Source organism: Atta colombica, unplaced genomic scaffold, assembly GCF_001594045.1.
Source record: "Atta colombica isolate Treedump-2 unplaced genomic scaffold, Acol1.0 scaffold1, whole genome shotgun sequence".
NCBI classification, from domain to species: domain Eukaryota; kingdom Metazoa; phylum Arthropoda; class Insecta; order Hymenoptera; family Formicidae; genus Atta; species Atta colombica.
Window position 1 is genome coordinate 3,893,315 of NW_017259183.1, and position 27,983 is coordinate 3,921,297.

A 27,983-nucleotide genomic window follows, 5' to 3' on the forward strand; every position below is an offset into this window, starting at 1 on the left:
CGATAGATGTATAATAAAAATAGTGATATATTATTTATAAATACAAAAGTAATTGTAATATATTGCAAAGCAATCTGATTATAATAGAAATGCGACCAATGAAACTGAGAAATATTTTAATCTACTTTTTTGCGCTTTTGTGTAACATAAGTAATAATATCAGTAACCACGTGATTATTAATTGATAAAATATCACAACGTGCGAAGAGTATAAAAGTGGGGAGATCATAAATATATTTATTTCTTACATAGAAACTTATCCGATAATATTAGTCAAATCAATTGAATATAAAATATTCTTTTAATATTATTTGATATTATTTGATGCTTACGCTTCATTAAAATTAGATTATAATTTGCATAACAAGCTAAAAATATAGCTAATGTAGATGAGAAGAAAATATTCGTATTTCTGTTAATGTGTATTTGTGTTAAACTTTTTATACGATTCGAATCTTGTGATTATCAGTGTGGGCGTAAAAATTGTAATTGCTTGCAGGAAATTACAAGATCGCGGTCTTGCATTCGATCTCAGAAGTGATTAAATGTTAAGCATAACTTCTCGTACGGTAACCTCTCATACAGCGAAACTCGACGCAAGTATAAGAAATTAACGAACTATACGTGGCGTACGTTTTTGGATATATAGAATATAATTATTATAATTATCAATTTAATTTAATAATCGACAATAATTTGAAAATAAGCGCGTACACGAGTATCGAAGACAAGGAAAAAAACCTGCGTAATATAATATACAATATATCGATGGACAAACAATACAATATTTGTGCTAAAAATGCATTAATATGTGAAGATATTTCCTTGCTTTCTTATAAACCCGATTTGTTACCTTATTAGACGATCGGAGCTAATAGATGTAATATATTTCATAACAGTAGACTAATTAACAGAATATATCCTTGTTATTCTGGAAATATCCTTATTATCCTTATATTCTTGTTATCCTGGAAATATCCTTATTATTCCAGAATATATCCTTATAATCCTTATTTCTTAATTTTTACTACAAATATTTGTGTGTGTGTGTGTGTGTGTGTGTGTGTGTGTGTGTGTGTGTGTGTGTGTGTAAAATAAGGTCGCCTATTATGAGATAGGTTCTCAATATGAGATAGCGGGATTTTTGCTAAACTAATAAGCGCATGTGGTTGATTTTATTATGAACTTATTACTCATAGAGTGAAACATATTTAGTAGAAAACTCATTATTAAATCATGCGTGTAGTAGTTGTGAAAAAAGATTCTTGAAATTGGATGTGTCGAATTTTATTGAAGTTAGTCTTCAACCTTGTTGTATTATATAATAAATAAATATTTGATAATAAAGTCTACATGCAGTGATAGAGTAAGGTCATATTAATAGGAAAATACGTGATATAATGATTTGTTTAACTATAAAAGTTACATTTGGTGATCATGAAACCGCAAGACATGGAAGTAATATGAGATGACTTAGGATATTCCTAGCTAATACAATATAAGAGCATAAACAATTCAATATCTCAAAGCATACTATTGAACGAAAAATGATGATTTTATTATTAATTATTACTCACATTCTTTGTTCCTACTTGTATGTAATAATAAAAGCATGTATAAAAAGCTTATCTTTATTTTTTCCTTAGTTTTCTGTTATGAGATACCATCTCATACAAGAAAATCCTTGTATCTCATATTAGGAATTCTTTTTTTGAATAAACAAAATCGGCACTTTCGATAAAAAAATTTCACATACAAAGTATAGCTACTATCGGCCGCTAACTTTTGATGATAAATCTTGAATATTTCTCATCAAATTGACACGAAAATAGGAATTAAGGTTGCAAATTAAATAAATTACAAGTCTTTAAAAAAAGGTATCTCATATTAGGCAACTTTACCCTATTATGGAGATATAAAAATATCTTTGCAAATAAATATAGAATAATTTTTCCATATTTATACCACACACAAGTCTAAAGTTATGTATATTCAAAAATTTTTATTTTCAATTGAAACTTATATAACTCTTGAGGTACCTGCAATATGCGAAGTCACGTTTATTGCATCACTGATTGGTAAAAACATATACATACATATAGATACGTGATTAGCGCATCATAATTACTAGCTGTGTACAAAGATCAGGCGCGATTGACCGACCGTACATTCCATTACGCATTCTATTATCGGCAGCAATTAACGTGGCGCTATCTCAATTCCGGTTCCTGGACTGCACGCAGTACAGAGTAAACGTCGGATTTTACGGCGAGATTAAGCAGGAGAGAAAGGAAAGAAGAGAAAAAGAGATTAAGGAGCGCGAGAGATGAGCATTGAAAGAACATGAATTACGTGTGGGAAGCGGACTTTAACGGAGTGCGTGTAGGCGAAGTCTCAACGAGCGACACCGTCCACATCCTTCGTTTTTCTTATCCCTCATTTTTTTTTGCAGTTGCCATCTTGTCGTGTCTTGACAATGCTGGCAAAAGAAGAATGATGACGAAGACAGGCTAAGGTGATAATAGCGAATGTAGACAAGCGAGACAGAATCAATTTGTTCAGAGACTAAACCTCGAATTTAATTCCTATATCGTGTACTAGATAGATAGAGTTATAGTCTTCCTACTAATTTTGAATTAAAATTCCAATAAATATATATTATTAACTACTATTAATTCTTCTTAGTACCTATAAAAATTATAATGGAAAATGATTGAATAAAACAAGGTCATAGTTGAATCAGCAAATCCTGCGTTTTAATCTGTTAATTTATGACAATTCGTTAATATACAGATATTGAACTATAAATTTTATAATTCATTCTAAACTATCCTTTGATCTTTGCATAAAAATTAAATCAATTCAGGTAAAGATTGTTATTCAGATAGAAAAGAGCAAGAATCGCGAACAAACTTGTCGACGTCGACATCGACCATTTTCCTCCTGTTTTCTGCAGAGCGAAAGGCCCTGCGGCTTGTCGCATGCGAAGTCGCTTTTATGCTTGTTCTACCGTTCAAGCGGAACGAAACCACATAGGTGCTGTCCATTGCGCTGTTTGAACAACGAATGCCACGACAAGCTGATATTATCTGCAATATTTAAACACGAGCTTGCCCGGTCGATGCCGAACTTATCTTTAAACTTGTCGAATAGTTTTCTATTTATCTGCAGAATGAAAAAAGTAGGTATTTTTGCGTTCCAAAAAGTATTTTGTTATGAATCAAGATCAATACATAAAGATTTAAGTGCAAAAAGATTAAAGTGATGAATATAAAACGGATGAAAAAAGAACTGATAATTTAAGTAAATCGAATTTGGAAATAAACTCGATTTTATTTTCATTCATTTCGAAAAGACGTTCTCGTTTTGTTAATTTCGGTTAACTTCAAGTAATAAAATTCCGACGAACTGTCAAAATTCCAGTTACAATACACAAAATTTCAGGAGTTACAAAATAGATAAAATTAACGGTTTAAAGAGATCTTCAAAAAAAGAAATCTTCAAGAACACGGAGAAGTGAAAACAACAGATTTCTACAAAATGACAAAAGTTCTCGAAACGATCGGCAAAGTTACCCACATTAACCTGTATGTTTAGTAGTTGTAATAATTTTTGCTTAAAAGTTTTCACTATAGAGAAACAGAAAGATGAAATTGGAACAGAAAATTAAACTCTTTACTCGATGGCGAATTTTCGCAAAGTTAAATCTATACAAATTGTCGTAAAATCATCATGGAACGACAAGCCAATGATGAAAAATTATGAATTGTTAAAAAATGATGTACGTCCTTGTGATGATAATGAATATTTTAGCGTACATTATAAATGATCTATTAGTGTTCAACACTCATAATAGCCTTATACAAAAATTGCACGTTATCGTCGTTCCCCTTGTTAGAAATGATTATTCATTATTAGACCCTAAAGTGGGATGCAGTCATATGAAATCGAGCGAAAAAATTTGTACAGAGCCGAATGAGGGCAGCTGTAACATAATGTCGGTAGCTTCTTTCTTCATAGGGGAGTAGTGGAGTGATTTGCATATGCTTGCCGGGCATTGGGTAGCATGCTTATTTTGGGATTTGAATCGATTGACGGGACGAAGAGATGGACGGACGGACAGACAGACGGACCAGTTTAGTGACCGGTGCAAAATTCGTAAGCATTCGACAATGAGAATCGCATTCGTGATCACGTACCGCGAAGCAACTTTCGTGACTGGCATTGTCACGCATTATTCCGGCTTTACACCTTCCTATGTCGATTATAATCATTGTACATGCCATTTTCAGTCATTAGTTTAATAGAATTTTTCGCTTCTCGCGCGATTAACATTTAAAATTAAATATTTCATCTACATACATCTATTTTTTGCCAAGATTTTTTTCATTTATAATATATATTTTAAGCAAGATCCGAAAATCAAAGTTATGTCTGACATTTGTGATAAGATTAGTAAATGGTGAAAGAAACTTTCGCGATCTCAAGTAAGAAAATTAATTGTAATTATTTCATAGAATTTAACATAACATTTTAGAATCTTCTTTAAAAATTCATAAAAGATAAAATTGTATACACAATTATCACTCAAGTACTAATATTAAACAAAGTTGCATCATATTGCATGTGGTATTTGTAAGATTTTGACAGTTACAAATATTCAAACAGTAATGTTGAATGGCGCCATTCATTCCGAAATAGCGTTTTATGAATCACGAGATTCCTTTCATTCTCTTGGCAATGCCACAAAAAAGACCGGACGATGGACGACGTCTCTGTATTTCGCTTGCAGCCTAAATCGTCGGAAAAGAAATGTCACAGACTCGTCTCCGTTAATTCGAGATGACGTACGTAGCCGTAAATGAGTCATCATGAAAGGGAGGCTTCTCTCTCGTTACCACGCTCTCTTTGCCTTTTTACCATATTTCTGTCTTTTTACCACTTTTCTGTCTTTTGCACAGTCTTCTTCTTTCGAGCAGCTGCGTCCTCCCTTTTTTATTTCCCTCATTCTGCCTCTTTTACCACGCTTTTTATTCATCGCGTATACTTTTTTCTACCCTTTAACGCACACCATGAGTAAATACCATGAAGCCACCACTTTGTCATGTATTATTTTCTATATAGCCGGCAATATAATATATCAACGTATTGCACAATTGCAATTAAGTTGTGGTCATGTGTTTTTATTGTTACTATTAATATACTTACTAAAGGACAGAGACTTTTCATTTAAATTGATGATGCTATCAATTATTTTTATTTATTATTTCGTATACATATAATTATTTTGTATTTCCGACATTACGCAAAGTTTCGATTATAAATGTGAAACACATATAAATCTGTACAAACCTTAAAGATAAACTTGTTTGTAAAAAAATATATAGAATGTTATCCATAATAAAAAATAGTTGCTACATTATTCAATTATGCGACGGTAAATGCAAACTGGAATTATCGCTTGTCGAAGCGGTGCGAAATGAAAGCTACTCAACGTGATGTGATTGCATGCAGATATTCTGTAGAAAAAATATCTCTCCATCGGTTAACAAGCCGGCAACGAGCAGCACAGTCAGCGGTTGAAATCGCCCAGCGATACAAGACGCGTAATTCGAACCTGAGCGAGCATCGCGACCTTGAGAAACTTTACCACGTACCGCAAAGGTCCCGAGTCTTTCTTTTCTTTCTCGATTGGGATCGCAATCGGAGACCGCAACATTTAACGCGAAATTTATCAGAGAAGGTGTGACTAAGGGATTTAAACTAGAAATGTCTAAAGATTCGGGCTACCGCGAGATAAAGACATCATAAGTTCGAACATGCGATAAGAGCTGTATGTTATTCGATTCGATAGTCTCGCGGCCTTGAATATATTCTGCCCATTTACCACCACAATTTGCAATATCCGCCGGAGTACACTGTGCTAGGGTGCCAGGTCGAAGTCGATCGACCGGTGGTCCAGATCATCCAGGTGTCCGCTGACACTATAACAACCGCTCGGAATTCGTATTTAATTTATTGCCACTGAAAGAAAATATTGACATTGCAGCAGTTAATTTTTCTTGCTTTAATCTATCAAAATCGTATTGTACATATATTGACATTGTGGATAAGCTATCATGGTCAAAAATTTATTTTTCCATTCCATATTTTATTATCTAAATCTTGCTGCAGCCAGTCTTTTCTTTCATGAAGATGAAACAGTCGTTTGATTCATTCTCAAGGTAAAAAAAAACATGTGAATATAATTGATACATTGATCGAATAAAAAATCGAAAGTTAACATCTTGAAGAACGATTCAGTAAATAATGATAAAATCGTATTTTTCAGTAAGTTTAAATGAATAAGTAATAAATAAATACAAAAATGAAAACTACGTTTTATCGATTTTTTTGCAATTTTCTCAAAAATGAAGAAAAAAAAACGAGCATATTCATGAAAGATTTTTTTTCTTAGTTTATCGATTCCTTCCATACTCTCGAAGTTTGGCCATGTAAGTGAAACATCTTATGGGAGTTTTTCAACAAGAGACACAGATGACACAGTGTAACACAGTAAATTTCTTTTTTACACAGTAAATATTAGCCAAATGATAACAGTTTGGTAAAAGTAACATTATTTTTGGTTGTATTAACCAAATATTTAATTGACATTATGAAATCATCGTACATTTAGTAGCTATTACCAAATTCCGAAAGATCAACCACTACTATAAAATATACAGTGATTGCTAATTATGGCAATACAACACATTTTGTTAGCATTGCTATTGTATTGTTAATATTGTTTTCCTATGTATTGCTACTTATTGTGTGTACAATATTGTTATGTACTGCTATGTATTGCTAACACCTTGCTAGCATATTGCTAGTATTGCAATAATGGTCTCAGAACTTTATGAGGTTAGAATGGCTCCATATTGTTTACTTAACACGCAGAATAAAATATCTTATCTCAATGTATTGATTATCTTATGAAGTTAAGGGAGAAAATGTAAGAAAGAAAAACATAACTGCTCATTTAATATGAATAAATATCCGAAGTACATAAATTTAGTTCAAATTTCGTAGCATATTGGAATGTCGCCAAGACAGATGCATCTTTTTACAACAGTCGGCACTACTAGTACCAACTATCATAGAAATATAAAGGACGTTCATAATATTCAATCCTTCTAAATCACAGCTAAGAAACAACGGAAAATATTCAAAATATTCAAAATAGTAATACTTTATATAGCAAATTTATATATAGCAACAAATAATATGTGTATCTACAGATATTTGATATAATACATACACCTATTATATGCTTGACTTGATCCGAAACGATGCATAAATTAAGCATAAAGCCATCGCAAAGGAAATTTTTATCGAAATTTGCGATTTTTTTTATTTTCAGAGTGACACCGCAACACAAAGACACAAAGCAACAAGATAACTTGATTGATACTTCTCAACGTAATGATAAATTTGTCTTACTTCCAACAACTTATATTTTAAAATCTCATGACCACATTGATGACGCAACAGCTCTAACTGATAAAATAAAAGTACCGATAGAAATTGCCTCCTCTGCAATTCTAAGAACTGACAAGCAACACAATCCCAGCTTTAAAACAGTGCATTGTTCATCATCAAAAAATATTGTAAAGGCATCTTATTACGATGATGACAAATCATCTAAGCCAATGGTTTTTATCAAATGCATTCCAACACCCAAGAATCCTTTGGCTAGAATTATTCAGTATTCAAATGTAAACAAAGATAAAACTAATTACTGTATTCATTTAGAATCAAAGTTAAAAAAAGATAGTGCTTACAAAATTAGTCAGTCAACTGATTCCTCTAAGGTTTCTGTTAAAAGCACGAGAAGCAAGAATTCGTGTAAAAAAGCTTTTTCAAAACGAAGTGTTTCATGTAGAAAGCCGAAACCGGAAATGATACATCATTTTCTTCCAGACTGTAAACATCCAAATTTGAAAATTGATATCTTGTTCTTCCCAAAGATAAAGGATCCACCTTCTCCTATAACAGATAGATATAAGAGCGACAGTTTTCATCCTTTTGAAATACCAAGTTCCTTGAAGAAACTCTCAAGAAAACAAATATCTCCATCCAATTGTCATTCAGTCCGATCAGCAACCAAGGATGTTTACAGCGATTTCTTTCCCATTAAAATTTTGGCATTAGATGCAAAGTCTTCATCGATAGAAAAATGTATGATACAAAAACGTTTGCCTTCAAAGCAAATACAACGAACTGAGGTCGCGCAGATAGAATTCGCGAAGCCGGACAAAGCACCCGCGTGTCAGAAGTCAGTGATAGCCTCTAAACGTCCTTGCTTAACGCCTGAGATTTCCGGGTATACATCGGACTTGCCCACCTCGCAAGAGTTGTTCAGGCGTTACGGAAAGGACATTCCCATCTATCAATTGGAAAAATACGAGACCTGTCGCCTCAAAAGAAACGGTCTTCAAGACGAATGTATTCCACCGCTAGTACAAGCTATATTGAGAAGAGAGGAGCAGCAACGCGTTTTGGATAAGTGCAGCAAAGGAAAACAGAACGTAGATCAAAAAAGAATGGGTGAATCAATGATTCAATTAAATTTTTGTTGTATGTAGAGTAATATTTAAAATCAAGAGAATTAAAAATGAATTTTAGAAAAAATAAACAGAAAAACAATTATGTTTGCGATTATTGGAAAACAGTCATAGGGTGTTTGATAAGTAACGATAAAACTCTCACATAGGAGTAGAGCGGACTAAACTGAGTCGAATAGTCCTCTATCATTTTGTAATTATTTTATCATTTTGCAATAGTTAACAAGGTATCAGTTACTAAAACCGAATAATGGTTTTCAATAATTTTTTATTCAAGTTTTATTCAACTTTACAGAAAAACAGCAAGACACAAAAATTGTTTATTTCCTTGTCATAGAGCCCTAAGAATTTTTTGTCAATTTTTTTGTATTGCATTTTCTTATATATCTAACTATTTTTACCAATAGGAGAAAATGCGGTAATAAAAAATTCAGAAAAAATTCTTGAAACACTAAAAAAAAAAATAAACAAGTTTTGTCACTATTTCTGTAAAGTTGATAGTACTTGAAAGTACTTAAAAAATTATTGAAAACCAATATTCGGCGATTTTTAATATTTAATATCAACAATTACAAAAATATATATTGTAAAATGATATAGGACCTTTTATTCAGTCTTTTTTATTTAGTCCCCTGTGCAAGAGTTTTATCATTATTTATCAAACATCCTATATGCACCAAGATATATTAATAAATTGTTAATTTTTAATTAATATTATTAAACTGTAATCTTTTAATATAAAATATATATCTGCGTTTTACATAGCTGCAATCAAAGTTTTATAAAGGTAACGGATATTTTATATTATTTTGAAAAAATATAATTTTATTTAACATACTTCGAAGATTAATATATTTGCAGATAATGGTGCCAAATATATTACGAAATATATTTTATTTTAGCATTATCGCATTAAAAAATAATAATGGACAAGATTTTGTAATCATTATTGTAATTTCAAAAAGCAAAATATAAAGAAATATAAACTAAAATTAGTAGCATCCATAATTAACTAATGTTAAATTATCAAATTTTTTATCAAATCACAGAAAAAAATTTTTCTTAAAATATTCAAATCGAAAACATTGTGGACACAGTTTATCGATTGCAATTGTTATTATCAGAATGCATTCGACGCAATTGCTCGCGTATTTTATACGACTACAATATTATCGTATAGTAGAACGAATATGATTTAATCTCGATATGGTGAAACTGAAATTTTTTAAACCGTTATATAAAACATGCTTTCTCTAATTTAATTTGCTTTCATTTGGCAAATAATAATAATTTTAAAAATATTAATTTATGCGATAAAAATTTACAAGATATTACATTTAATACTAAAATTAGAAATTATAATATTTACTAACGCAATTTTTTTATGAGTCGAGTACAAAACAGGCGCGCGCTATGTGGGCGCTATTTAGAATTTGACACTATTAAACTACACTATAACTCCACTGTAATAATCTTTTTTTTTTGTCAAAACGACATAAACAATTATCAATGCAACGACAACCGTTTACAAAGTAAATGCATGAAGAGAACCAATCAGCATCGCGGAAAATAATATAGAGGAGATCGGGGTCGATTGTCACAGTTTTTAATTAGTGATCTAAAAAAAAAGGTGGATGCCTGATTTTGAAATATTATGTACACGGTATAATATACCTACATCTTTTAGGTGTTAAAAAAAATATTACCCGTGAATTCATCAAATCGCAAAAATAAGTTATTTAATTTTAAATAACGCTGGGAAAATGTGACAATTAACCTCATGTTTTGAGCTGATTGTTACACGTTCTAGGATTGGCAGTTGCATATTTATTATGGACAATACATATAAAAAATACAATTTTTATTTTAATATCAGTTCTATATTTTGAGAAATAATAATAATTATAGTAATAATTCAAATAAAATAGTTATTTTAAAAAAATACGTAATTTGTTTTTGTACAGTATTTAGTTTCTGTAAAAAAATGAAAAAACATATTTGTATGAAATATAATATATTTGTATTCTCTAAAAATGTGTTCTCTAATAAAATTAATTGTCCTAACTTTGTCTTATTTTGGTCAATCTACTCCACACAGCTATTTTTAATAAAAGAGATTGTATTTCATAAACTTTCTCAAGATAATGATTAATTTTAATTAATAGCACAGATCTTCTAAGTCATTTTCTACTATGTCATTTTCTACTATGAATACAAAGATATGATTAAATCATGCCAAAGTCTTGTCAGATAACAAAATAGGTAATAAGAAAAATTTACTCACCAATTTCATTTTCTTAAAAATCGTTATAAATAATATATGCAATACTTGGGGTGCAAATCATTTTACACAACAAACTAATATTATATCAGCAATTTACAATAAAAAAAAGAGATTTTTCTACCACATCCTGTTTGAGTTATAAGCATTTTGACAGTCTCCCCTACTTCAAAAGATTCGAGACATTCAACATTTGGATGTTAACATGGACGTTAACTAGTTAAAATGTTAAAAAAAAAGTTAAAAAGTTAATAACTTTTAATTTAACTTAGTTAATTTTAAATGCATTAAATTTTAACTTAAGTTATTTTTAAACGTTAACTTTTTAACATTTTCTTTTAAATTAAAAAACTTTTTTATCTCTTTTAAATATCTTAGAAATCTAATAAGATATAACGAGATTAAGGGCGTATATTCGTAATCTGTTCATATTTTAAGACTTTCTTAAGATGCTAATACAGCCTTCTAATTGATTTATACGGTTATGTCTTATGCCATAAGCCTTAGTCCGGATCTACAATAGATGTTTTAAGTCATAAGAAATTGACCAATTACAGTCAAATATTCTTTTCGCATTCGATTGCAATTGGTCAATTTCTTATGGCTTAAGACTTATTAAAAAGTAATCACTGATCTTGTATCTTCTCTATGTGCTAGCTGTTTTTTAAAGTTATATAACTTATATAATTATATCGTTATGTGTTATATACTTATATTAAATGTGAATAAAAAAATTAAAAATTTAATTTACTTAATAATCTATATTGTAGTTATTTAATTTCATTTTAAGAAAAATTAGGACATAATGATTTAAAAAATAATTTTTTTCAAAATTAACTTTTTTTTTCACTTTAAGTTAATTCAATATTGATTTAACTTACGTTAAGTTAACTTTTTATTCCTTCAACTTTTAATTTAATTTTATTAATTTTTTAAAGCCATTAACTTTAACTTCAACACAATTAAAAAAAAACATTAATTTACCCAACCCTAATTAAAACATAATTTTTAGTTAATCATATTCCATATAATAGAAAAAGTTTATAAAGTTATATCTCGATGATACAGTTGAGGCGCATTTTATTAAAAAAATGGGAAATTGTGCACAAAATCATATCAAATATTTTCGTTTGATGATGCAAAAGAGGACCGCTGGCTAAAATTTCAAAAAGAGCCCAAGAATAATAAAGGTCTGAGGGAAGTGTTAATTAACTCTAACATAAAAATAACACTTTTGCAGTTGGAACTTTGCACGGGAAATATGATATGAATGTATAAATGTCACGCGTAACGGATTAGTATTCCTTTCACACAGTTTCCTCGCATTGAGTACATACAACCAAACGCTTCTACTTTGTGATTCTCTGCGTGCTACGACGTGCAAGTTACGGCGATAACATAGAAATAAACAAAACGTTGAGCCAGCCGGAAGTCGTCGTGTAGGTGCTCGCTCGCGCAACGTTGAAAGGCGATTTTATTTCCGGACCGTCAAACATAATACGCCGAAATGCGTTGAAGGTACATATGCTTGCTCGGTAACAGAATCTAAAATTAGAGCGAACTATCCCGGCCTCTCCTTTGCACTTCCAACGGATTTCATTTACATACATTCACATAGCTTACTGTAAAGTTGTAAATCGTATTAATCTTTCATTATTGTAAAATGTATAATGCAATTCTTCATTAAATAAAAAGTATAAAAACATCAAAGCTTATTCCATTATTTTTACCTTTAAAAAAAGAAATCCAAATATACAGTCTAATGAAATTTAACGTTTGTCACAATTGATATAAATTTAATTACGTTTGTAATATATATGTAAGATAAAAATGTCGCTTGACATTGTTGAAAAGTTTAAAAAAAGAGAATAAACTCTGTTACTAAACTTGTGCATAAGGAAATACAATATTTAAAAAATTTCATGACTGGCTCAATCGTAATCAATTTATTCAGAGGATATAACAGTCATTAACGCAATGTTGTAAGAATAAATGAATAACTATCGAGACTTAGATCACTTCAGCGGAGGTTTGCCACAATAAAGTTCGCGCGAGCGAGAAACGCGTCTTATTCTGGGCTTAAAAATGGCGCAGTGGCCCGGGTGGTCGATTTTACATAGAGAGAACTTACATAGAGAGAAATTTACATAGAGAGAACAACACGTGAATCGATATAAACGCACGTGTGTGGAGACACCGGAACGACTCGCGTCGGACAGGAAATATAACGGAGTGCGTAATCTACGCGCTACCACTTCCGTTACCTCCGCTCTCCAGCATTTGCATCGAACATATTTGCATCGCGACGACGGGTCCTGAATAGAAAGAAAGGAAAGAGAAGAAAAAAAGCGAAATACAGCAACGCCGGCCTAAAGTAACCATGCCGATGTTTCTCGCGACTCCTCCCTTTATCTGCCATACCTTGCGCGCGCGCGTTCGTTCACGAGATAGAAATTCCGCGCTAGGATCCGCAACGCCAGGAATGCTCTCACCAACGCCTAGGAATAAATTTGCAAATACTATTTAAATGGTTTACAAAACTGTCGGCATCGCGCCAACAGAGCACTGGAATTTTGAAATGCAAAATTTAAAAAACTATAGAAAAGAATTAATCGCTACTTTTTATCTTTTGATACTTTTAGTTATTTGAAGCGTTTTAATATTTTTTTCAGTACTGAAAGAAATCATTTACGCAACTTTTTAAAAACTTATATCAAGATTACGCAGATAAGCAATTAATTAATACACTTTTTCTTTCTTGTTCCATAATTATATTATCAAATAATTATTTTGTTTTAATAATAAAAAATATAAATAGTTTTAATTATATTTTTCAAATATGTCAACAAAATGTCATGACAATATTTCTACAGATAAAGGAATATTTTCTCTATTTCCTTAATCAAAGTAATAACCAAACTTATTATTGTTAATAGTTGCAAAACTTTCACTTTTTCTCTAATATAACAAGCTATTATTTTTTTTTAATTCATGCGTCTCATCACACAGCATCCATGTTTCAATGTCGGTGTCAAGTTCGCGAAAGATGGGAGTGATTTAATGCGTAGCAATTAGTAGAAGAACAGCGCAAATAATTAACAGTTACGTATATCGTTCGAAACATAAACTTTGGCTACGATCAAGTAGGCTGATGAAACTTTTTTGCCACTTCCAGGATATCATACACGAAGTTACAAGGTGTACCTTGGAAGCGCTTGTATCTCTCCGACATATCGTCGACAAGTATTAATTCACTCACTGAGTACGGTTTCAAATACATATTGATGCGTAGCGTAGGATGACTACTCTGTATAATTTATACGTGATAATTATAACGAGCGATAAGTCACTTCTTGCCTAGATGGAGATGGTATGATTTGTATAAACTGCATATCTTCAATGCAATATGCATCATTATTACCTACTTATATATCGTAATGTAACTGTTATTGTTAATGACAATGTAAATGTTAATTTGAAAAATAACAAATGAATAATAGCTAATAATTTTTTTCTGCGTCATCTTTACTTTATGGCGTTTCTGAAGAAAAAAAGATAGAAATACACTGAAAGAAAAGATTGATTGCTGCAACAATTTAGATAGTGAAATATGGCATAGCATTTTTATGTGGCTGCAGCAATCAGTTTTTGTAGCAACAAATTTTTAGTTGTGTTAGCTTATCTGCGATGTATATGATTTCGATAAGCTGACGCAACTAAAAATTTGCCGCTACAACCAAAAACTGATTGCTGCAGCCATATAAAAATAGTATGCTATATTTTACTATCTAAATTGTTGCAGCAATAATCAATCTCTTTTTTCAGTGTAGAATATATATATTTATTTATAAAATGTATATCTATATCTATTCTAAAAAAAGATATTTATACTTATCGTAATTTCGTTCTTTTATATAGTCTTTTATACAAATTTTTTTACTTTAGGATTTATTATATTCATTAAAATTAAATTCTATCATTTAAATATTAAAGTATTTACGATTTCTAATATTATATAAATAATAATATTTAATTTAAAACGAAAAGGTTTTCTTGCTCATAATTTTATTGTGATCACAAAACGAACATCTTTCTTTCTCTAACACTTTATGCTCCTCGGTTGTGAAGATAAAAAAACAAATACATGAATCAACTATCGGAATGGAATTTCAAAATAAAGAAAAAGAGAGTCTTTGATAAGATAGAATAAGTTGAAGTAAAAAAGATGAGGATAGGACGAGCGTAATAGATGAAGCGTGAGGTGCAGAGGTGGATCATGTATGATTGGAAAATACAAGATAATATTGTCAATAACGAAGAACCTTATAGAAAAAACATGGACATCGTGTTAGTTAAACACGATGTTCACGATATTTGTTTTTCTTATAAATTAAACGCAACATCTAACATATACAAAGTTCTCAAAATTAGAGTAGAAAAAGTTTAATTGTCAATGAATGTATAACGATATTATAAAAGATTTTATAAAAAAAATCTTTGCATCTGTATCTGTTCTTTTAACCTGTTCCATGTTCTTATCTCTTTTTCGAATTAGTATAACATATTCGATTACAATATACTTTTAATTAATTTAAATCGTAATAATGATATATAATTAACAATCAAGTAATTAATCCGTAGCCCATATTTTTAATTCCCTTGATGTTAAATAAATGTCTGCGATTTATATACCTACAAATAAATAATATTAAAAGATATAATTTCTAATTACATATATTAAAATTAATAATTTAATTCTATTACAAACAAGTATGCAATAATCAATTAAATTTCTCAAGCAATAATCAATTAAATAATTCATATATTTGTATATGTAAATGTATAAAAAGTATAGTTATAAATACTTGTTGCAATTAATGTTATATTTTAAGGAAAACTTATGATTTATGTCTATATTTAGTCGATAAATAATATTGCATAATACTTTTGTTGATCTGATGATAATATTTCTCTCTTCCGTCACATTTTCATACTTTTTTCAACATAGCTGATTGACAGTAGAATAGAAAATTTGCTACGAAACATATAGCTATAAACGTATACCATACGTTTATACCTATTTTTTATACATTTACACATCATTTATTTGTATTATTCTATCAAATCAAATATCGCAACTCGAGATTCAATGATATTTTCTGTCAACGGAAAAAGGGAATCGAAATATACTGATTACATCCCTGAGACAATGACATGAAGAAATAGTACGCGGAGAGAAACGAATTAGTGAGAGAGAGAGAGAGAGAGAGAGAGAGAGAGAGAGAGAGAGCCAGCAACACCAGAATGTAGTCGATAAACAAAGAGTACGTGACTATGCAACCGCAGGAGATGCTCAATTCTAGCAAGTTGAAATACAAGGCAATGCAACATATCGTCGCTATGCATCTCGGCTACAAAGAAAACTGCAAACTGATAGCACGGAAAAATCGCCATCATGTGCGCTGACAATTATCGTTACAAATCGAAGGGAGAGGATCAATTTGCAAGTGTAAAATCGTATTGGCGACGGTTATTCAATTCGTTGTGTAATTTCTGTTTTGTTACAACACTTTCTCTCTCTTTCTCAGCGCCATGCATTGTGCGTTGTGTTGTTCGTGACATTGCAGAATCTCATGCGAGCTTCTATATGTTTCGTAGCAAATTTTCTATTCTGCTGTCAATCAGCTATGTTGAAAAATATGAAAATATGACGGAAGAGAGAAATATTATTATAAGATCAACAAAAGTATTACGCAACATTATTTTAATTATTTATCGACTAAATATAGATATAAATTACAAGTTTTCATTAAAATATAACATTAATTGCAACAATATTATTTATTGTTTCTTTAATAATACTGCAATATTCTCCAGAAAGGCCTCTGTATCTTCATTAATCATATGCTTAGGTACACATCAGGCATTTACGTAAACGAAGGAACAGCCTCTGCTGTGCACTCATAAATTAACTGCAAGTGGAAATAAATTTTTGTAGAATAAAACTATCGCGCCGTACACTTAGCCACTTAGCGCAAAATGGAAGAACTATGAGCGGGTATTTAGGCGGGATAATGTTACGTCGCTTTCTTGAAAGATAGATGAAGGTTTGCCGATAAGACGTGGGAAAGAAGTGAGATTTAAGAATGGAGGCTGGCCACGAATGATGGGTTAACGCAATGAAATTAGCTCCAAGAGTACCGATGAATTAACACAATGTCATTTGTTAATTTTTTCTCTGTGATTTGTTTTTAACAAGGTAACATTTGTTACTGGGCTAGATATTAATAAAAAAAGTAACTTATAAGGCATAAATATTAAAAATAAAAAATTTTGAACGATTTTTCTAAATAATACATATTTTTCTTTCTGGAAAGAATACAATTAGGAAAATAAAATTTATTTGACCTGCTCCATTTGTTAAATCATTCATTAATCATTAAAAGCAAGTTAATTATAAAATGTAATCATTCAACCTATGTGACAGATGAACCATTTTAAAAACTCATCTAAAAGCAGTATAATAAAAGATATCAGTTCGTAAAATATAGACATTAACATGAGGAATCTGTATATGATAGTTTCCACTTTACTCACGCAGATTTTCGCAATTGAATGAACATTGAAACCAAGGTAAACTACGGATATCAATAATACGGACCACCGGCGTAGATGTTCAGATAGAGCAAAAAACGAGCGCTTAATTTCTACAAGGGGTTGAGCTTAATAAATAACGAGAATCCCTCGAGATCGTTAAATAGGGAAGTACTTTCCGCAAAAGTCGCACGCGACGCTGCCAACTGATCGTTCAATTGTGCGAATATACGGGCAAGGATAGACGGAATGATATAATACGTATATGGGTGAAACACGAAAGAAGTAACTTTCAGCGGACTTTAAGTAGAAATTAATTTGCTTGTGCACGAACATGCGATGAGTTCCAAATCGAGGAGTACGGTATCACCTCGTACACGGTCAACGATCCAACGAATGGACGACCATATACGACGATCTGATCGTGATCTTCAAGTGCCTGCCTTGTAGGGGGTGTACAACCGTTAATAGAGTATACGAGGATACACACAAAAAAGAAGTCGAAAGAATGTGGGGAGTTTGGCACGATACTTTGATCGTGATGGCTATGATGCGATAATTAACAAGATATCACCTTATATACTGTTTATGAAAAATCATTTCCGCCTAAACATTTTGAAAAATCGAAAAAAATTATGTATTATATAAAAATATTGTTGCAAGAAAAATGTTCTACAATTCCCAAGAAATATAATCGTTATGTAAATAATCTCAAAGAACTCTGTACTAATTCTGAAAAATTAATTAGGCAAAATTTGATTTTAATATTGAGTTGGTTTTCACCTCAATTTTCACATATGATGTAGTTCATAATCTGATCTCATGGATAACAAATTCAATATAATTTTTGAGATAAGCCAGATAAGATATGTCAAAGAAAATGTAAAGTAAAACTTGCGCTCTATAACTAGCGAGGTTTTCATTCAAAATGTCTAAAATGTTCGCATAATTAATTTAAAAGAAAACAGTATTGACATAGAAAATGATTTTAATGTTCCTACTTTCAACTCCAGCGCATTTGAACAATGATAGAATTGAATGAAGTACATTTCGAAGGATTTTCAGAACATCTTAGCAAACGAGAATGGATTGAAATGAATTGAAATGGATTCAGATTTTCAGAAATATTGATTCACAAATGTTAAAATGAATGCTTTTCAATCCTAAAATGCATTTTTATTCATTTATAGGAATTGCATGGAGCATATCTCTATGCCTTTCAATCTAAAAATAATTATTATATTAGCTTTTTCTGTGCAGTGTGAATATTGTTCAATTCAAAATTTTTAATAGGAAAAGCAGTTTTTCAATCCAATTGCATCCAATTGAATCTAATTGAATCCAATTAAATCCAAAAAAAAAGTATTCGCTATTTAAAATACGCATTCGGATAGAAAAAAATTTCAATTCATTTTAATCTATAATATTCTCGTTTGCTGGGATATTAAGTTTTGCTAATTAATAATTATATAGAGCATAAGTTTTACATCTTTGATGCACTATAACTCAAGAATTGTCCGTTATTGAATCTAATGTTTATAACACTTTTTGATATATTATTCATGTACATATTCAGATTATGCGTTATATTATACGTGAAAAATCAATTCAATTTATCGCGACTAAATTTGCAACTTTATAATAGCTTATTGAGTTTAATAGAGTATACTAGTCTAGTTGTCTAAATTTACAAAGATTATAAATATTACTCTTTCAGTGTTGATGATTCTTATTTTAAATATTACAATAAATTTATTAGTAAAGAAGTTTCCAATGTTTTAAGTACATGTCTCTGATACATGGAGAAAATCAATTAAAGTCAACATTATCTAAATTATCTAAATGTAATTTATTAAAATCATTATCAAATAAAATTAATTATATATCCGCTGTTAACATTACGTAATATAAATAGTTTAATTATAGAAGGTTTCTGTTTTAACTATCATCAACTCTTAGATCTTACAACGTTTCCAGTATGATCCGTAGTTGACGCCACGTGCTGTCTCACAAATTCTCGTGTACCGATCCCAATGTCGATAAAGTCACATGCTGTATCACAGAATACAGCCTCTGACTTATTCAACATTTGATAATATAAATTCTGATATCAGACAACATGTAAATCTAATAAAAAATGCCGTTATGGCGCCTTTATAATACCTTTATAATATCTTTTGGACACGCATATTGTAGAATATTTTTCTAACACATTCAAATTACACATGATACATATATCTTTGTGTATTAATACAAAGTATTTAATAAAACATAATTTTTTCTGTTTTTCAAAGTCTAAATATTTTGTAAAATACTTATTATATGCAATATATTTTTTAAATTAGTCAGATTGATTCGCAAGGGATCTTTATTAATTCGAAGATAAACTTCGTGTGCAAACGTTATAAATGCCTTGCTACCAGAGACTTCCATTTATCTTCCGCGCCGAGAGACACTGCAGTAAAGTGAGCGGAAAAAATCTAATTTGGCCACTCGATGAACAATTAAATTTTTACGGTGCGGATGAGAAAGGGCCAGGAAAGTAAAAATGCGTCAGCACGTTCCTACCCGTAAATTCCATTCCCGTGTCGCTGATATGGAAATTGCGACATGGAAAACAAAAAGTACGAGTATCTGAAAAAAAAGATATCAATTCTACGAGCTTAAAATTTAAATTGTTCTTTACGTCATTACATAAAAAATTACATCTAACAAATACTAAAAACTTACATATCAGAAAATAATTTTTATCGATAATATATCTAATCAATAATTGTATGTCAAGTATACTTTTTTCTTTTAAAAATAGATTATGATATATAAAATTGTGTACTGTTTTATACTGATAACTAAGTATTTTTTTTATTTAAACTATTATTATTATTATTCGTCGATTGGTGAATTAGCAATCATGCATGAGAAAAAAAAGAATGTCAAGGCGTTTGAGAGCAATCTCAATTGATTATCTAACGAATTAATTCTGTCATTATCTTCGCGCCTACAAGATTCCGACCTTGCGATCAATTTATCTTTGGTATGTCTACACTTAACAATGCGCAATAAAGACAGTAGCGAGGTGGACGAGGCTCTCATTATCATTATACTTTCGCCCGATTGCTCGACGATTCTCTTCTATCATCGTAATTGACGTCATTTTTCATTAAATGCGTAACGTGATGTAACGCGGATATGACATCAATCGCTAAAAGTATAATTAAATCATGATTTTTCTCTTTGAGAATATTTATTGATTAACATTCTATTTTATAAAATTATCTCGCAAATTATTATATTATATATCTAAGTTAATTGCTTGTTTTGCTATTATCAAAATTTAAAAAGATATATTATATAAAAGTTTTGTTTGTTTTTGTTATTGACCGCATACTTCACAAAAAGTAATACTTCTGCGAACGCATTATGACTTGAATTAACATATTATCACGCATTTATATTTAAAGCATTATTCCTTCCTTTTCAAGTCGATGAAGACAAAGAGGCAAATATCCCTTGACGCAATGTTATATGTACAATATGCACGTAGCCATTATTGTAAACGATAGATCATTGTCGTTCCAAGAAAAGTATTGTTCTCTGTAGAAATTACAGAGGCGATAAGTGTGGGCCGTGCGTTAACGGCAAATTTAAGTGGGACGTTTGAATATTCTCGATATTGATTTGCTCAATTAGGAGCATTATCGAGGGATTAATATGAAGAAAGAATTCTCTCTCATGTTTACACATTGAAAGTTTTAACTTGTTGATATACAATATTTTTTCGGATATTTCGATTAGATATTTCTTGAATGAAAGATTAAAGAGGGAAGAAAAACAAAATCTAATGGGAAAAGAATGTGCTAGCGCTCGAGACTCACCTCGAACATTGCGGTCCCGTTCTAGTCGAGCAGTTCTAGGTAAGGATCTGCTTTTAGACTCACCTGTAACAGAAAATGATCATGTTTATATTATTTGTGCTGTTATGCATTGAAACATTCAAAACTGCAACAATTATTAATTTTCTTAAAAATAATTTCATTATAAAAATCAGGTATTGATCTATCATGAAATTTTATAAAACGCTTCTAAAAAAAATTTATATTTACGATGCCATATATTTAATCTTGTTAAGAAAAAGATCTGTCAAAATTATTGAACATTACACATTAATAATGAGAAACACTCACAAAATTTTTCATTCTTCTTAGCGATAGAGAAATATCGACATTTTATTTTTAATTTTCTTTGAAACTAACGGTATGTTTCTTAAACTCATTCAATTATAAATCTTTGTACAAAATGACAAGCAATTCAATTTTCTTTATATTATCTGCAAATTTGTATTATTATTATTAAAATATGTAAGTATGAGGATAAATCCTAATATGAAATAGCGGGATTTCTGTTAAAATAATAAGCGCATGTGTTTGGATCTATCATGAATTTTTTAGTGTGAAATCTATTTAGTAGAAAATTTATTATTAGATCATACGTATGATCGTTGCAAAAAGAACTTGTGAAATTGGATGTTGTCAAATTTTATTAAGGTTAGTCTTTAAATCTTGTTTTATTATATAAAAATAAATATATAATAAATAGATAAAAATAAATAGATAATAAAGCATGCAGTGATACAGTAAGATCTAAAATCGATAGAAAAACATAATAATTTGTATAAACTGTGAATGTAAAGATTAGATTTGTAAAGATTAGATCGTGAAACGCAAGGCATGGAAGTCACTCGGAGTATTTCTAGCTCATATGAAAAACAATTCCATATCCCAAAGCATACCGTTGAACAATATGTTAAAAATGACAATTCTATTATTCTTGAGATTTCTCACACACATACGCACACACGCACGCATGCACGCAGATAAAAAAATTATATAATTATTATGCATAACATTCAAACATTTTTTGTTCCTATACTTTCATATAATATAATAATAAATTGTATATAAAAAGCTTATCTTAATTTTTTCCTTAGATTCCTGTTATCTGCACTGAAAGAAAATATTATTGTAGTTGCTGCAATAATTTAGATAGTAAAATATAGCATAGCATTTTTAATCGACTGCAGCAACCAGTTTTTGGTTGTAGCAAATTTTTAATTGCGTTAGCCTATCGAAATCATATGACATTGCAGATAGACTAACGCACTAAAAATTTGCTGCTACAACTGGTTCCGATTAGAAATTTATCCAAGGAATTTAGCAAGTTCTAATCAGGTTGACCTTATTTCGTTATCAGATCCTGATAAGGTAAGTTTATCGAGACTTCATCAATCATGTAACGCAGCACAGTAGTGAATTCTCATCTGGACAGCCTCATCGGGTCCTGATGTGGACCTGATAAATCAGATCCTCATCAGAATCTGATAATGAAATAAAGTCAAGGTCCTGCTAAAAAATTACTGGATAAATTTCTAAGTCGGGAATTGTTCAAATGCTTAATTAATTTAGCACACATTCCAAAAGAAGCAAAAAACACATATTTCAGAAGAAGGAGGCACACCCTGAAGGCACTTTATAATCTTGAGGAGATTATTCAAATCGCATACGCCTTCTTATATATCATTGGACGTTTTCTTCTTATGAGTAATTCGTCCATCTCATGGCGTAGCTGCGTACTAGAAACGAGGTCAACCATATTCAAACCTAACAAAAATCTTCTTATTCAAAGTTAACTTAGGCTAACCAAATCAGGTCTTTATAACATACAATCTTACAAAGGTCAACCATACTTAAATCTGATGAGAGCCTTGTTAGGTGTACCTTATTTGGGATTACTTTACGTTAATCTTATATAAGGTTAACCTGACACAAAAATTCTAGTCTGCAGCCGATTAAAAATGTTATGCATATTTTACTATCTAAATTATTGGAGAAACCAATCTTTTCTTTCAGTGTGGATAGTCTCGGCGCTAAGCCAAGAGCAGCGACATTACCGTGCGTCCTTTATGCGAGCCGGCGAAATTGTGAGGGCTCGAGATTATGGGATCTCAATAAGGGCTGAACCAATTGAATTTTAAGTATAACTTAATCGATATGAAATACCACCTTATATATCTCATATTAGAAACTTTTTTGGAATGATCAAATCGGCATTTTTGATAAAAAAATTTCACACATAACAAAATATAGCTATTACCTACTGCTAACTTTTGACGCTAAACACACATATATTTCCCATAATTTAACACGAAGATAGAAATTAAGGTTATAAATTAAATAAATTACAAGTTTTTAAAAAAAGTATCCCCTAATAGGCGATTTTACCCTATTCACTCTTTTTTACGACTTACGTCTATGTCATTTTGATTCCTTGAAATTAATTAATGTTTTTTAATAATATAAATTAACATAAATTAAATAGGTCTTACAAACGTCGACTGTGTCACAGATTTTTGAATGTCGACTTTGGAGGATTAATATCAATGTATAAAGTATATCGGCGACCCTATTCGCGACGAGAGAACGGCCAGAAGTCGACTGCACGCATCCGCGATCACGGAACCAGAAGTCCGCTGCGTTCTGCCGCGCCGCGCCAGTTCTGTTATACGACTCCGTTTCGCGGCTTTTTCGCGAGGACAGCTTTTTCACGGCGCGTCGCACGTAATGGACGCCCGGACCGTATCCAAGAGAGCACGCTCCAATTCTCTCCAGTCCCGGCCGCGCCAAGTGCGGCAGAGCAGCAGGTAAGATGTCTCACATCCGCGCGCGCGAACGGACACTTTCGTCTAATTGCACGCGCCAAACGGTCGCGCTAATTACAAACCGCATTTTTTTCTTTCTTTGAAACGTTATACTGAGTCGAATACATTCGTGGTTTTGGAATAAGACGGAATCTTATTAAACGATACTTGTTTCAAAATGTGACATTCGTTGAAAAACGAAAACTTTTTCGAATTAGATAGATCGATTTTAAAAAGATAAACATATTAAAAGAAGATAGATCGCGAAATTTTATAGTAATCAACAAATAATCCGATAAAAATGAAATTGTTTAAACTTTAAAAGACAGCATGGGTAAGAGTAGGGCAGATCGGGGTCAGTAGACTAAGGTCGAGGTTACATTAAAAACAAAACACGCGAGACACGCGTAAACGTGTCTGAATATGCAGCGACTGCTGCTCAGTCTGCTGTAACATCTCGTTGCGAATACATCTATGATAGAAGTTATGCTACAATTAAAAAAAATCGTACACCTAAGTAAATATCTTTATTCTTAAAATTTTCGTTTTACAATCGTACATGATTGTCTGAGATATTCGATTTCTACTTACATAGTAAGTGTAATTCTTGATAAAGTTCAACAGATTTTTTTGTTTATATGTCCTTGTTTCATCGTATAATGTTTTTAAAAAATAAATGGATGGCGATATAGTAGACTAACTACAGCATTCTGTATGACTCATTTAGTGACGATTCTTATAGTACTTACTCAAAATTTTATTTCTTTAAAGAGATTTACCTGAGAAAATGTTATAAGTTTAGTTCCTTCATGTCCAATCTCGAAAACTTATTCAACGTGTTTTTTGCACGAAACGAAATTTTACAAAAAGAAGCTGCCCTGAGAAGCGAATATTTGTGCTTAAAACATATTTTTATAAAAAAAATAAAAAAATTTTATTAATATGTAGCCAAAGATGTAGCTTAAAATACATTACATTACATCTTCATTTTAATAATCTTAGTCAAATTACCCCGGTCCAATTCAATCAGATGGAATGCATTTTTTTTCTTATTATCAGTTTCCCCTTATTATTAAAATATTATTAGTAGTCAAAAGTAGTAATTGGTGTAGAATTCATTTTTTCGATAAGTTTCTTAATTTCGTCTGTAAAAACTGAAACTTTTCGAAACTGAAAAATGAGTCTACTAGTTCCAGTCTCCCCTATCATCTTGAAAGAAATTTTGAGAGAAATCTTACATTATTATAACAAATAAATACACAAAGAAAAAAATATAAAGATAACATAATTGTTTCCAAAAATATAAAATAGTTGTTTCTGAATAGAGATTCATATCAAAAGTAAATGTAGTAGCATTAATAAATACAAACTCGAACCGTACGTAGTATTTTCTTTTTTCAAATAAATATTCTTTCTGATTTTAATGTTCTTGTGTAATTCCATCGCAATTCGAGCAATGTATTTTTGTCAATACGCATCCACTGATTGTGAGAAACACGCGAATTATTGAGCAAAATTATTGAGGAAATTTTTTAAAAAATAATGTGCAAAATGTTACGAAATTATCATTGTGTCATATATCGCACTATATTATAATAATAAATATCGAGTATAAGATAGCTACGGTGCTCCTAACGTAAGAATAATCAGCAGTTTTGTCTTTCTCAGCTTGAGAGAAGATCTCGATTAAGTGCACGTCTCTCTTTTTTCTCTCCTGAAATCGCTATGGTGGATCTTATGTGACAATATAACAATCAAATATACAAGACAGTAAAATCATGCACAAATATATTATATCATTTAATAAAACCGCGAACATGAGTATATGCTCAAATGAACTTTGAGATAAATGCGTATTTGCGTTTCAACTCAAACTTACTCCTAAATTTTTTGGAGTAAAATTTTCACTCTAATCCTGGAGTCACTGACCAGTTCACTCTACGTGGAGGAAGTATTCACTTTAATAGAGTAAATTCTTTCACACTAGGACAAAAAGTGAAAAGTTTCACACTTATTTTTAAAAAAAATTATTGATGTTCTAAACTTCATTTCAACTTAAAATGCAGAAATTTCACCAAATCACGCCTAACTTCTCAGTTCTTGTTCTCGTACAAGTGCCGTTTACAATTGCCAATTATATTATTAACTGTGTTTAGTTGTTTCGAATGTATGAACAACGTCAAATGTTTGACAAACTCGGGAATGAATCTATCAGAGGTAAGCCTGTTTATACATAAAATAGAAATCAAAAGGACACGAAGAGATTAAGATATTTTTGTATAGGTACTTTAGAATAATGAAAGAAATTAATTTCTATTGAAAACATTAATAAAATGTAATAAATCAAAATGCATGTTTTCAATCTTTAATATATTTATTAATATACAGATAAAGTACTTAAAGACTTAGTTAAAAAATGCTCCACTTTGATTGGTGGTATTTTCATGAATAATTGGAGTAACTTTTCACTCCAAAAAAGTGCGATTTCACTCCAAGAAATTTAGAGAGTAATTAAATATGCGAAAATATCTACGTGGCAATATCCGCTGAATGAATTGCTTTAATAGCAAAGTAACAAAATAAGAAGAAATAGTTTTAGCAGAAATAATAAATTTTAAGGAGATCCCAAAGTTGTCTGTATTATCGACTAAACCATATAGTTTTATAATATAACAATTATTTTTTTTCTCTTTTACAGATTCGAAAATCCTTTCTCAGGATTAAAGTATACATATTAATACCGATCTCCCCTAATATATAATGATGTGTCAATGATATGTAAATCGTCTGTATATGAGTGCTATTTACAATAAGACTAATCGTCTTTAGGATTCTTTTAAAACAATAGCGAAAGGAGAGAATATATCTTATAATTAATAAGAATAATCTTTTATATTTGTTATAATTTTATTACTGGCAGTAATTACTAGTAAGTACGATAATGGCAGAGTATCGCGATGCGCACTAATGATAATTATCTCGTGTTCTCTTGAAAAGAGAAATTTATGTAGTAATCCTGATTCACAAATTGTGCGATTCGAGAAAATCATGGCTCTATAAATACTTGATCGTGCGTACATCCTGTTGCTGCTAACACTTTCGAAAGCAACAGAATCAGTTTCGTTTATAAGTAAGTACAGACGCCGGCGTTTGAGAAAAAAGGCAGAATGTTTTTCTTACTTTCTTGCACATCGCGGCAAATGATTGATCACCCGCTGTCGATGAACATATAACCATCATTCAAACCAGATTTACAACATTATCATTATAATGTACGAGTGAGAGGATTTTAATTTCATCCGGAACGCCTGCTGCTAATGGCTGCTAAAGATGCATGGAACTTGGAATATTCTAAGCAGTCTAAGCTGAATATTTATTTTCGACGCAAATAAATTTATCTCTTGGGAATTTCGCGCAACTTCTTAGATTTTTCAATCTCGCGTAACAAGTTCCTTCTGGGAAGTTTCCTTTTGGGGAAAGTATAAACAAGTTCATAGGTAAAATCATCTCTTTATTAACGTTTCATTCACTTGTCTCGTAGTTACAGCACTAGTTCTAGATCTTGAAATTTAATTACACTCTGGCTTTACTAGGAAAAAACCAAGTGAAAGTATATCGACTTTCTTAAGAAAATTAATATAAACATTCAAATAAAGAGACACTGAAAGAAAGAAACTATTACTAAGTCGCACGAGATCAAATTAATTATGTACGAGTATCATAAAGGTAACGATATTCTACATATTAATTATTATTTTGAAAAATATTAAATACAGAATATAGTATTTAGATAAATAAACACTATATA

At 30.7% G+C, this 27,983-nt stretch overlaps 1 protein-coding gene across 3 annotated transcripts in view; it reads right to left on the reverse strand.

Moving 5' to 3' along the window:
- The window catches only part of LOC108694661 (probable Ras GTPase-activating protein), a 161,305-nt gene that overhangs the window by 97,120 nt on the left and 36,202 nt on the right, over nt 1–27,983 (reverse strand). For 2 of the 3 annotated variants that reach the window (XM_018204292.1, XM_018204302.1), the window contains one exon: nt 21,357–21,419. The exons of the other annotated variant lie outside the window; for it this stretch is intronic. In XM_018204292.1, the coding sequence (XP_018059781.1) occupies nt 21,357–21,419 (63 nt within the window). The remainder of the gene's footprint in view (nt 1–21,356; nt 21,420–27,983) is intronic. 3 annotated transcript variants of the gene reach the window in all.